General features: G+C 43.3%; 1 protein-coding gene across 1 annotated transcript in view; it reads right to left on the reverse strand.

Moving 5' to 3' along the window:
- Positions 1–14352, reverse strand: part of VSNL1 (visinin like 1) — a 100404-nt gene that overhangs the window by 59502 nt on the left and 26550 nt on the right. The window contains exon 2 of the mRNA XM_060168876.1: positions 4229–4395. Coding sequence (XP_060024859.1) covers positions 4229–4390 — 162 coding nt within the window. The 5' untranslated portion in view covers positions 4391–4395. The remainder of the gene's footprint in view (positions 1–4228; positions 4396–14352) is intronic.

The raw sequence follows: 14352 nt of genomic DNA on the forward strand, positions 1-14352 counted from the left end.
GAACCCGCGTCCCCTGCATCGGCAGGCGGACTCTCAACCACTGCACCACCAGGGAAGCCCCTCAGAGACGTTTTATCTTCTAAAAGACCAGGAGAAAAGTCTTCCTTTCATCACTGCATTAATTAACTTCTTACTTTAATATCCCATTTTGAAATAACCTCTATTTTCCACTCTTGCCCCACCAACAAGCATTTATGTCATTCTGCCTTGTGTTGTGGTTAACTGTGTCTCTCCAATGAGCCTGTGAGATCCTGGAGAGCAGGCAGGACTGTCCTTTAGTCACTTCTATATGCCTCCACCACAGGGCTTCCTGAGAAGGATACACACAGCCAGCATTCAGAACAATTCACTCACCAACACTGATGCTTGCTCTGTGGCAGGCCCTGTCTTAGCCACTGGGTCGTATGTTGATTTAAGTGAGGTGACTATTCTCTACATGACTAAAGAATGAAACCTGTGAAACCGTGCCCCATAGGGTTAACAGAAATCCTTGACTTACGGAACAGCAGATAAGAGAACAGCTTGTTAAAAACCCCTCTGCTTGTAACCTGCCTTTACTGATTAAGCGTGCTTATTTCTTTTTCCTGCTTTAATTGCATACCCTCCAAGCTTCACGTAGCTAGGTAATATATCACAAGACGTCTAACCACCCTTATAGATAATGCCTCTGACATATGGGTCACTAGAGTAACAGGCACTTAAGCTGTTTTCCAGAAACCTGGAGTCAACTCCTGTCTAGTCAAGCTGACAAAAGCTGGATGGGGCCACTGAGCCTAAAACTGGGCCTGCACAGTTGTCTGATGAATGACCTTTTGATGTCAGAGGGCCAAAAACTCTACCCTCAGACCATGCTAAGAGCCTCCATTCCTGAACACGCGTCCCACGAAGAAGCATGTAACCCAAGATTCCTGCTCAGAACGCCGATTACCTCACACTTTCCCCACCTCCAATCACCCTTCCCCACGCCTAAGACCACCCTGCTTCTTTATCCCATAAATATCTCAAGCCTTTTGCCTTCAGGGAGGTGGATTGGAGGCTTCTTCTCCTGTCTCCTTGCTTGGCTGCCTTGTGAACAAACTCTCTGCTACAAACCTCAGCATCTCAGCGTACGGCTTGCTGCGTGTTGGGCAAAGGAGCCTGGTTCGGTACCACCTGTAACAAACTAGGAAGGTCCATGCCCAGACCTGCGTTTTTCAAATCCCACTCCAGCAGCTGTATGGGGGAGGGGCTTGGAGGGAGGTTGATGAGGGGCTGGCAGGGGAATCCAGTCGAGAGGCAGGGCCATGTGCTGCAGTGCACGTCAGCATACCCGTCTTTAATGTCTGTCCTGAACTTCACTCATTTTGCGGCACTGAGCAAATTACCTCATTTTTCTGAACCTTAGTTTTAGACAGTTTTACATGTAGACTTAATGGAATTCCTTTATACTTTGGATACAAAGGCTTCTGAAGTTGAGGGTTTGTGGCCCCTGGCCTTGCAGGGGGGGCCTCTCCCGTTATCCTGTCGCCCCATACCCTCATCAGAACTGACTCCACGCAGTGAGGTGACTCTCCCAGAGCCTAAAATGGATCAGGTCAGTGACAGTAGATGTGTCAGGCTGACCACACAGGCGGGGGGGCAGAGGCCACCGGTGGCTTTGCTCACTCAGCTGGATTCCAGGATGTCTCAATGTCCACACTGAGATAGAAGGAACTACTGAAAAGTGCCTATTCACCAAGACAAAGACTGTGTCTTGCTGAACATTTGTACTTTTAAGCTGCATTAAAGGAAGACTTTTCTTCCTTCTCCTGGGCCTTATTACATAATACACATCTTTCTCTGTTATTCTCCCTTCTAACCTAACAGAGACCTGTCTTTCTTTCTTTTTTTTTTTTTTTTTTTCCTGTGGATGTGGCATATTTCCTCTGCGATTCTCTTTTGTATTTTGTCCTTGGACAACTCTGGAAGGAGAGGAGGACTTTGCCTACTTTCTATTTGATACAAGAGCACAGGCTGAGTTTAAATATGGCTGTTAAGAGGCTGCTAAGAATCTAACCTTCATCCACAAAGTTATATATCCCCTTCCTGGAAAAAAAAAATCCACTCTGGGGGGAGGGGGGAGTAGGGGTTGATACTGGTACATATACCTCAGTTGTACCATAAAACACTGAGGGATGTTTGATGTTTACACACACCCCTCCCTTAGCTTGAGGTGGATTTTATTTTCAGTGCTGAGTACTTCCAGCATGTAAATAAAATACTTCCTTTCCTGCATTTGAACTATTTCTTCAAAGGCAAAACCACTCTCACTTTGAACAAATAGTGAGAAGCATGGCACATAGAGCTCTCTTAAACACAGAGTGACAGCTTGCATGGCTTTTACTGATAGGAAAGTGGCTTTGACAAATCTCATTTGTCTGTACGTCCCTTGGGGCTGAGGGAAGACAGTTCTGAGGCAGAGGCTAACTTCTGGGTGTTAAAATGGTAGAAGATGTGACTTTGAAAACTATGGTGAGTTGTATAAAAATCTAGGAAAATGCATACCATCCCACTTCTCAGCAAAAGCAATTTCTGTCAATTGAATGGTAAATGCGTTTCTCACTGCTTCCATGTAAAATATCTAAAAACGAATTACTCAGATATTCTTAGAAGTGTCACAGTAATCTTATAACATGCACACATACCACTTTTTGTGTACGTTTCTACACACATTTAAAAAGATAGTTATAGATACCTTGAGCCCTCAGGTGGTCAGCACTGGATTAATGACAATCACGGATTCTTGACATTCATTAGTGGTTCATGCAGGATTAGCAAGCTTTTATGAATGCAATAACCACCTGCAAACCGAGCACCCAAAGCCATACCTAAGACTTTGACACAATCCGTCCAGCTCTCTAACCATGTGGCTAAACTTCCGTCTCATCCCTTGCCTCTTATGCCCTGGATGTAACCATCGTAACTGCAGGGTGGGTGATGCAGTCTGAATCCTGTGTTCATCACTCTCTTGCTTTCTTTTTCGTGTGATGTTATTGCTTTTATTTGTAGTTCTATAAAACATATTTTTATCTTATCTGTGTTTAATTTAAAGTATTTTGAGACTTACTTTTTGCACTTAATGTTTCAGTTTTGCTGCAGTTCAACTGTTTTGACTGCCACGTGAGTATACCACAGTTTATTTTCCACTCTCCCTTTGATGGGTGTTTGGGTTGTTTCCCAGTTTGGGTATTGTGAGCAGTGCAGCTATGAGCATTCTTATACATGTTCCTTCTTGTACATATGCAAGGATGGAATTGCTGGAGCAAAGGCTATATGAGATGTTCAACTTCAAGAGAGAACGACACTGTTTAATATTTTATATAATCATCCCAGGCACATACTATGCCTGTGGATGGTTCATATTGCTCAAATTGATACTTGCTGCACTTGAATGATAAGAGCACTATTATCTATTTGGTATTTTAGTCAGAAAAAGTTAAAAGAGAAACAATTACAAACAGAGTAATTAAAAGAGAAACACTTTTTCCACAAGCCTCACATTATCGAAGTATAAACAAAATGGAATGTCTTAGATCACGCCAAATCTAGAACAACTACAAATGATAAACTCAGACAAACTGAAGCAATACCACTACAGTACAAATTATACCTTACACGGAACAGTTTTATCTAATGTCCAGGGGAATGTTAACTTCTAAACAGTACAAAATCCTGGGGAAAGTCCATATTTTAGACCTTGATAGAATGATAGAAGACCATCCTGGTAGACCTTGATGTATACCAGAACTCCCTACTTCCTTCTAAATGCAAAGCTGTGGAGATCTGTATATTTTTCTTACCTGCAAATAAGGGGACTTTCTGGGTGCAAAAGCCCTCCCACATACTTTCTCGCTAACTGAGAGAGATACCTTTAACAAGCCAAACAATGGTGCAATTAGCCGCCTGTCAATAATCATCAGCAAATGCTATTATCTGAGATTTTTACTGTGCTTTACCAGATGCTATCATCCTCTGAACTGTTTGGTGTTTTGACTGAACAATTACTCTTGTTCAGAAATTGCTTGACTTATGTCTGGAACAGAACACATCCCTTTGCATTTTTAAAAATGACCATTTTTCTTTTTGGGTGGAAAACCACCAGAGTTGAAACAAATTGGCTACTTCGAGTTATAATTCCATGTGAAGCTACATGTGATGAAGACAATGTTTTCTGGCCTGAAGATTAAAAATACGTTGAAAAACAACTTACCTTCACGTAGAGCTGCTGAAATTCCTCGAGATTCAGCCTCCCGCTTGGACAGTCCTTGAGAAATCCTTTGTACCACTGCTTGAGTTCATGCTCATTAAACTCTGTGCTCTTCACCAGGTCCTCCATCACTTCGGGGGCCAGTTTGCTATTCTGTTTCCCCATTCTGCCTGATGAAAAGCAAATTAATGCAATTAGCGCTGTGGCTGTGATCATTTCAAGCTTGATTAAGAACCAAGCTAGAGTTCTGAGCAGTCCCGTGTGGTTAGAAGTCCCTCCAGTGTGTCTGATCAAAGTCTCCCCAAGTCTGTTTCCTTCTATTTGATATTCTAGAAAAGAGATGACCAGAAAAGACTTCTCAAAAGGCTGTAGAGTTCATCCTCCTCCATCATGTGTCATCTTTTTACACAGCATTGACTCCCACATGGAAAGCCAACATCCCTTTTTAGGCTATTCATGTAAAGTACATGGAAAATGTTTGTATTCTCATTTTACAAATTATGATTCATTAGCACTTACTGCACAGGTGCCTAATTCTGCATGTAGTTTGCAGGGATATTAAGTGGCATTATTGACAAGAACGGTAAGAAGGACTTATAGCCAAATGATCGAAAAGTGGCTTTGGAAATCTGATCAGCAATGGTAGGGAATGCGTTGTTCTAGTTCCAAAGTTTCTGCTGTTTTTTTCTTTTTCAAATGCCAACAGATCATTTTTACTAGTCTCATTAATTCTCTGTCTCTCTTCTCATCTTCAGAAACTTCCTACAACATTGCCTTCAGTGTTGACAATTTCTGGATGGCTTTTTTTAAAAGATTGGTTAGTGAATTTCAGTTGACATAATTCCATTCTATTCTTATTACTGCCAGTAAGTCAAAATAATAGTGCATAAAATAAAATATAAAATACATTGATTATATGCCAGGTTGTGTGGCCAACATCACAGTCCCACAGTAGGTGGACAGAGCATAGGTTTAGAGTTATCCCTGATTTGGCCATTGACCTTATGTGTTGCTGACAGCAATATTAATTAACTGCTTTAGCGTCAATTTCTTTCTCGATAAAGCACACATAAAAAAAAAACCCTTTCAGATTTACTGTGATGGCTAATTAAGAAATACGTAGGTAAACAAAGACCAAAAAAAGTCCAAAATTAAAACAGTTTTATTACTGCAGGAAAATTAAAGATGATTTTTAAAATTTCCCTTTAATGTTGTTGTTTTTGTGACAAAAAAGAATTAAAACAAAACAAATTAACCACAGAGTAATTTAAAAAGTCAAGTTAGTGATTTTACTAACAGAACAAGGAAAGTATCGCAAGATCTGTAAAGTCCTGTTAGAGGAGACAGAGTTAGGTTTTGGAGAATTTACCCAAGTGGACCTAGTCCTTCAGTGTGCTTGAGACAAATTCTCTGCTAGGCTCTCAGCAGGTCTATACTTGCAATAGCCCAGAAGGGGTAATCTAACCACATACCCTGTTATTATTTTTTTTACCTTCTTCTAAAACAGATTCCACACCCATTGTCAGTAACCTGCCCTAACACTGAATAATTCTTTCCAAATAATGAAACCAAACCACTATTGCTGCTTTCAGGGGGAGCTACTTCTTCGGAAGCACACAGCGTGGTGAAAAGATGCTGTTTAGATGGGCATTTGCTTCCAAATTCTTCTGCTTGATAAAAGGGCCTGACGATCTGCAACTATGCCCTTTCTCATGGAGTTTCTCTACATATTTTTGCTCTTAATTTCAAGTTTCAAGTCTCTGATTAAAAACCATCTCTTAATTATAAGTTACTGTGGGATTCCACAGCTGGATATGGAAATCAAGTGGGTAGTCAGGTGTCAGGTTTAATTAATCTGGGTAAGAAAATGGTAATTCACGGTTATCTTGATAATCAAAAGATGTATTACCAACCTTTCAGTACTTCTCTTTGTTCTTTTCAGTGGAGAATTACAAATTTTCATTATTGAACTAGACTCTCACCTAATAGTAATAGCTACTGAACCCTGAGTGGCTGCGCGGGAGGCACTAGGATGGACACTTCACAACCTTGACCTCTAACCCTGTGACAACTCAGCAAAATAATTAGGGCAGCTCTCTTGTACAAAATCATACAACTAACGAGTGGCAGAGCTAGAATTTGAACGTGGATCTGCAAGACTCTAGTGCACAGTCACCGACAGACAGGTGTTTGGAAGGCATTGCAGGAGAAGGAACAGGAACTGCGAAAGCAGGAAGGTTTGAGAGGCTGAATTAGCGTTTCCTGGAGCTGCAAGAGGGATGAGAGAGGGATCACTTTGCCAAGCTCTTGTTTGGAAAAGCCTGTTAGATTTACCAAAACCACAAGCTCAGAAGTGAGTTTGTATGAATGATGGGAAAAGGGGTTAAGGGTTATTAAAAACCACCTCCCCCAAGGGCCTTAGAAGGTCAACGTGTCAGCTTCTCTCTTAAGCAAGGGAGCTTGGATTCTCTACACATCATTGCGATGCCTTAAACCGTTCAGTTGACCCGGGAGAGGATGGTCTCTTACACAAAAGGGGAACATTGTCAGCACCATGAATCACAGTTTTGGGGACTCAAATGCGTAACTTCATGCATCTTGGTTACAGGTCATGGTCAGCACCATCACTCAGGTATGCCTGGAAATGAATCATGTACAAAATCAAGTTCTGACCTGGCTCAGAGTGGCACTGCCACCGCCCTCATCAGGTTTTGCCTGGATTAATAATCCTCCCTGGGCTCTCTACTGCAACCTGCCACCTGCATGGCTGCTTGAATGAATTTCTGAAATGCAAACCTCAGCATGTGATCTTCTCCCAAAAACGCTCAACAGCTCACCGCTGTCTACAGGATGTAGCCCCGGCTTGCTAGCATGGCACAGTCTTGCCGACTCATAGCCTCATTTTCTGCCAACCTGTCTTTTCACTTCATATGCCAGTAATAATCAACTGTTACAGGTCCCAGGGCTTGCATGCTTCCACACATTCATGCTTCGCGTGTGCTGTTTCTTTTCCTGGAATGTCACCCCCCTCTATCTGCCCAGCACACTCCTTCTCCTTCTTCAAGTAGTCTCAGCTCACGTGCCAGCTCCTCTGTGAAATCTCTGCAGACTTTCCAAGGCTGACTTAGGCACCCTTTGTCCTCGGCCTCTCCTTTCCCTTATAAAAGCTTCCATGATCTTTACTGATTTCTCTACTGGATTGTTAGTTGCTTGAGAGGACTGCTTTTATTTATCTTTGCACCCTGGTACCTCATACTAGATGCTCAACAAATATTTTTTGAGGAAATGAATGAATGGGACGTGAGCCACTACGAAGGACCTTGTCACTGGTCTTCATTAGACCCATTATGGGATTTGGTATGTTTCTTTCTGGGAAAATCAGCCTCATAATAATCTATACATGAGGAGAGTCAATGCAATCATAAGTATAAAGTGCAGACAGCAGATGGGAGGAATGTTTCATGTAACTGTATAGAAAATAGCCTGACCTTCTAGAGATTGTTTCCTTGTCTGTCTTCATCATTAAATTCTAAATAGCTTGAAGTCAGGGCCTGTGCCTTTGTTTCAGCATCCTCAGTGCTTGGCATAAAGGTGATTCTTAGTTATGTCTGATAAATGAATTGATGTCCTCCCCGTACTGGGGCTGCAGTGACATGGGCCAAGCAGTTTCTTTCATTATGAGACTGGGATGAAAGAAAGGGTAAAATGACAGTAAAGCTTAACATGTTCCCCCAAAGATTCCATGACATAATGGGAAGGATTTATGCCCACTCTACTTCTAGTTAAATCTGTGATCTTGGGCAAGATCCTTTCCTTTCCTGTTGCTCAGTTTCCCCAACTGAAAAATGAGTTGGACAAGATGATCTTTAAGGTCCTTGTGCCCCCGCCACTCATTGACTGGCAGCATAAGTTTTCTAAGTATGAAAACATGAGTCACAGACTTCAGCCTGGCTTGTCTCAAAAGAGTCGGTGCGTGCTGGCTCTGCATTCGTTACCTGAAAACCGGTGGTACTTGAGCATGTGTTACCTAAGGGAGGGGAAAGATACCAGGATGTATTATTTTTATGCTAGGGTTCCAGGCTGTGAGATAAAAGCCAGCCCAGCCCCAAATCAAATAATTTCTCATGCTTTGAGTTGTCATAGAGACTCAGTGCTAGGCACAAAATGGGGCTGGTAGAAGGGTTCTGATGGGCAAGAGAAGACCACATTTTTATACACTGCAGTTCACAGAAGGCTTTTGTGTAACAATATTTACCCGTATAACAATGCTGTAAGAAAGAGATCATTATCATCTCTTTTATTGACGAGGAGTTTGAAGCTCAGAAAGAATATATAATTTACCCTAGCTCAGCTAGCTACTAAAAAGCTTAGTACAGAGAGAACAAGATGTCTCAAACCTCCTTGGTTTCCTGATAAAGGCTCTTATCTCTTGCCTGGATTCTTCAACCACCACTTAACTTGTCTTCCTGCCTTGGGTTTGGCCACTTCTCATCCATTTCCTACCCTGTCTTGATAACAGGATTCTAGAGCAGAAGAGGCAAAACATGTAAGAATGCTCTGAGAACTGGGAAACTTCCTGGAAGGGAGAAAAGACCCACCAGGAGGTCCGAGAAGCTCCCATGAGCATCTTTCCTCCACAGACCCTTTTGGCCTTAAAGAGGATTCAAATAAAGTGTGTGTGTGTGTGTGTGTGTGTGTGTGTGTGTGTGTGTGTGTGTGTGTGTGTGTGTGTGTGTGTTGCCCTGAGCCTGTCCTTTGCCTACTCTGATACCTAAGCCCAGCTTCTCAGGACACACCAAGGCTTGCTGCCTGCGATGAGGCACACAGAACAGCACGCCTGGCTTCTCCTAGGTAATTGGACCATCAGCCTGGCTGAATCTTGGTGAGATTCATGGAAAGACTTGGGGGCTGAGTTGGGGTGGCACCACCACACATGCAGACACACAGCAGGATGAGCACAGTGATGTGGAAACAGTCCCGGAAATAGGGCTCAGAGCAGAGGTTGAAAGAGCTTTAGGGGCTCAGGTGGGAGGCCTATGGAACACACAACAGTGCCAGGTATGGAAGGAGTCTTGAATGGAGTTGATCTGGTTCTAGTGTCAAGTTACCTGGGCCAGCCTTGAATATATCAGGTCTTCTCTCTGGGCTCTGGGATTCTCACCTGAACATGAGAATAACTGGAAGAGCCTGGCTTTGCTTGTGCTTAGACTTCTGCCTGGATCCCCCTTTCTTTTCCTTACCACTGGCCCAAATCTTACTCCCTCTGCAAGGCTCAGTTCCAATGCTGTCTTCTCTGTGACACGTTTCTACAAATTCTCACCAATCTCCTCTCCTCCTGTCCTTAAAGGCATGGATTTGTACCAATGATGGTTGATGGTCTAGTTAACTGAGGCAGATAGAAACTCTCTGGGCAACTCAGTTCAGTGGACATTTATAGGCATCGTCTATGAGAAAGGCCCTGTGCTGGGCACGGTGGGGTGTAAAGAGAAGACATGGTTCCAGCCTTGAAGGGCTCAGAACTGGATGCAGGAGACATTCACCTCTTGGGATATGGGGCCTGGAGAGATGAATGTTCATAGCCAAGAGCTGGGGAGCACAAGGGACAGAGAGACAAATTCCCACCTGCATCAGGCAACTTCAACTGTGGCTGGTCCCCAGGTGAAAACCCTTAAGCAGTTGTGTCCCAAACTTGCCTAAGTGCAAGAATCATCCTTGGTTATTGTGTTAAAAAGACACCTTCATTGGGGCTTCCCTGGTGGCGCAGTGGTTGAAGAGTCCGCTTGCCGATGCAGGGGACACGGGTTCGTGCCCCGGTCCGGGAAGATCCCACATGCCGCGGCGCGGCTGGGCCCGTGAGCCATGGCCGCTGAGCCTGCGCGTCCGGAGCCTGTGCTCCGCAACGGAAGAGGCCACAACAGTGAGAGGCCCGCGTACGCAAAAAAAAAAACAAAAAACAAAAAAAACAAAACAAAAAAAAACAGCTTCATGAGACCCTCCCTTAGGGGGAAGTCGGTACTTTTAACAAGCAGCTCAGGTGAATATGATTCTCAGTCAACTTGGGAGTCACCGATGAAAAACATGAGTAAAAATCAAGGTAGATGGTCTAACGAGAAAACACCCAAAGCAGCACAAACATAACCCAAGTTGTCTCCGATTCCTCACTCCTTCCATCTGGCATCCTCGACATGGTTTCAAGATCCTGTACTGGGGTCTAGCATTAAGATTTTAAAAATCACACAACTAGGGAAGACGAAAGCTTGTAAAGACCTGACTCTGGGTTCTTCTGTTTTAAGCCCCTTGGTTTCAGTTGGGGAGTCTGAGGTCTTCCAATATCACACAGGCAACTGATGGCACAGCCAGGATGAGAACCCGAGTCTCCTGACCTAACTGGGCGGTCCCACCCTCCCACCCTCACAGTGTGCTGTCCCCACGCCAAACACACATAGCCCGTAAGCCAGGAAGCATGTTTACCTCTGTGCCGGGATGCTGAAACGATCCCCATCACCAACCCTCTTGGATCCCTTAAACACATGACATTAGGTTGCTAGTTTCCAGAGACTGTTAAAACAACCCTGAAAATTAAGCCTCAAAGTTTCCCAGCACATTGCGTGGGGTTTTCTTTTCTAATAAAGGCAAATATCTGGCCCTCTGGTTCCTTCTGCTCTTCTCTTCTTCATCCCCCTAAAGCCGAGGGCTCACAAGTCCCCAGCAGCTCTTCCCAGGGGGCAGGGAGAGTGTCGATCACAGGCTGGCCTTTCATGCCACCTCTGGGGACTAGAACAGCTTCAGAAAAGGGGAGACGGGCTTTCTCGTGGCATTCTCTGATGACTTTCCCTCCAACTGGGGACCTCCTGGGATGACAGTGGAGATCCTACCCTACAAGCATAAAACAGGCAGGGGGCACCGACTACATCCTTGGGGATTCAAGATAAGTCCCAGGGCTAGGAGCAGCCTGGAGCATCAGTGGTGCAAGCTCTCTCCTTGCCCCCAGAGCAAGGACTTGGATATCCCAAGGGGCAAGTGACATGTTCAAGTGTCTACCAGTAGTGGCAGAGTCACTCAAGTCTTCTGACTCTTAGGCTGGTGGTCTTTCCCCTCTGAGAACCATCTGCTCTTACCATGTTCCTAAATGCTTACTTATCTGTACAGTAATTCTAAAAAAGACTTTAACTCACGTTGGTGGGCCTTAAGGACAAAGAACTTTGACATTCTCAGATAAAGGTGACTTGATAGAAGTAAAATGCTCTATCTGAAGGAAGTATGATACTAAAAATTAATTTGTTCACTTATGTAACAAACTTTTACTCAATATTATCATCTATTACAAAGATAAATGTGGTTCCCAAATCTCTATGGTAGGCCTTTCCTGAATAGTAGAGAATATATCCGTCTACCTGCTAGACATTTCTACTTTTCTATCCTACAACCGTATCAAACTCAGCATATCCTCCTGTGCTCCTCTCTGGGTAAATGGCCCCACCACCTGCCCAGGGTCCCTTATAAGCCTGGGGGTTATATCTAATCAATTATCCAGTTAAGTAGTTTGTAGATTCTACTGCCTAACTCTCTCTCAAATTTCATCTACCTCTCTTTGTGGCCACTACTTTAGTGCAGGACATGATCGATGACTGCAATAGCCTCCTAACTCGCTTGCTTTCCCCTCTACGGTGTTGCCCTCCATCTTCCACACTACAGCCAAAATGACCTTTTTAAAACACAAAATCCAATCACATCACTGCTCTGCCTAACCCCTCAGTGGCCTCCCATTATCCTTACTCTGAATCCAATCCTCACTGGGACCTACTCTGTCCCCACCCCACCTTTTGTCCACCCTCCCCATGCTCCCACCCTATGCTTCAACTTCCTGTATCATCGCAAACCTCTCTGGTTGTTTACTAGCTGTTCCTTTTGCTGTGAGGGCAGTTCCCATCAGGTCCACTTTGATCTTCCAGTAAACTCCAATCCACACTCCAGATACGGACGGGGATCATCTCCTGTGACTTTCTTGTCTGGCTTCCTCTTTCTCACCTTGACTCTTGTACACACTGCTGTCACCATGCCACCTGCCATGGCATGGTCACCATAAGGCATGTCTGCTGTCTCACCAGACCTGGGTTTCCTCAAGGGGAACGTGATTGTCACGTTCACCTTGGCATCCAGTTCAGAGCCTACCATTGAACAGGTGCACAGGAAACGCTGTTGAATCAATTATGATGCGATCTCAGTCAACAACGAGCTAGAGCTTATCAGCTGAGTGATAAGCAAGAACCTATGAAACAGAGATCAAAGCTGACTGTGCTAAATGCCATTAGGGAGAGACCAGCAAAGTGTTGAAAGAGAGACAGAGACAGAGAGAGAAAGAGGATGTGGGGAGGGGGGAGCTCCAGGAATCAGTAACAAAACTACCTTAGGAACTGAAAAATGAAAAATTGGATGAAGGATTTTTCACAAAGTGGTCCTTCAAAATTATCACAAGGAAATAATCACAAACCTGCAGAGACATATATATATAAGAATGTTTACTTCAGCATTGTTTAAAACAATTAAAAGCAAAACCTTTTCAAAAAATAACCTAACTGTCCATCAAAGGAAACTGGTTAGATAGATTTTGGTAGAACTATACAACGGAGATGATGAAGCCATTAGAAGTGGTAATGTAGATCTACATTGACTGGTATGAACTAGTATTGGGTCAATGTCATTTATTTAAATTAAAACACACAAACATAAAATAACTGTATATTCTCAAGGATAAACACCTGAGAACATATACTAAATACAATAGAATGGAGGAGAATGGAAGTGAGTGCAGAAGATAAAAAACATAATAAAACATAAGAGGGGCTTTATATAAACAATGATGATTGTGTGCCACGAACGGAAGAATATGATTAACGTAAGTGTACCCTTGAGGTCCAAAAAAAGAAAGAAGAAAGGAGAGAAGAAATTGCAATAAACTGTTAAGTAAAAAAGCAAGTCACAAAACAGTACACGTAGTATCGCCCTGCTTTTACTTTATATGCACACAAGCTCAAGTTAGTGTGCACAGAAATTTGGGAAAGTACATAATGTACATCAAAGTATTAATAGTGGTTGTAACTGCTGGCAGTATAATGGTAATATTTCACTCCCCCCCGTATCATTTTGGAATTTTTATAATGTGCACATATAACATTGTAATCAGAAAAAAATGTACATAAATAATTTCAACAAACAAACAAACAAAATGTCTTTGGTCCACAAACAGTCTCAGGAATCCTGGAAAGAGAACTTTTGTGGTGCTTTCAATTAAAGCCACGTTTTTTTCAAATAGTTAATTCACAGCAGTATTTCAGGGTTCACCTGTAGGCCAAAGACCTTTAGTTCTCAAGCCCACCCTGGTTAGCTCTGGATGAAAGGATGAATACGGGGGAGAAGCTCAGGAGACACTCGGGTCTGCTGCCTCCTCCCCCATCTTGGCACATGGAGAAGCAGTGATGGGGAGACACAGTGTTGGGAGGGGAGCCCTGTGTGTCAGAGCCTCTGACCCTCAGCATCTACCCTGTTGGGAAACCCCTCTGAGGCTCAATTCTACCATCTGTGAGATTGATGATAACAATCCCAATCTCAGATGTGTTACCACAAGGTGTAAGATAGGAAAGAGCTTTGTCAATGTCAACACACTATCCAGTGTTCATTATAATGACTGAAACTGAAACTCAAAAGATGGAAAATTCAAAGATAGAGAAAGATGATAATGCCATAGATCATAACTTCTGGGTGCCTAAGGTCAGATCTCGGATTGTCCAATGAGGTCCAGAGAGGGATCTATTTGAAGGTCAAAGGAAAGACCTCAGAAGGTGAAGGGGCGCAGAATTAGCCACTTCAGAACATGTCTCTTTCGCATAAGGATTATTTTAGGCTGATTATTTTTAATAAACAGCAAACATAGGAGAATCTCTGAAAACTGAGAAGTTACCCTTCTGAAGGAGACATCTACATTTATGAGGGAAATCTCCATTTGTAAGGTGTCTCCCTCTCTGAACAGAATTTAGGAGGATGACTAAATCTCCAGGAACTCTTATCAATGGAGAAGGTAACTGACTTAAATCTGCATAACAACCATACCCTTGCTTACTGTGCTTTGC

This window comes from Lagenorhynchus albirostris, chromosome 13, assembly GCF_949774975.1.
Source record: "Lagenorhynchus albirostris chromosome 13, mLagAlb1.1, whole genome shotgun sequence".
Lineage (NCBI taxonomy): Eukaryota > Metazoa > Chordata > Mammalia > Artiodactyla > Delphinidae > Lagenorhynchus > Lagenorhynchus albirostris.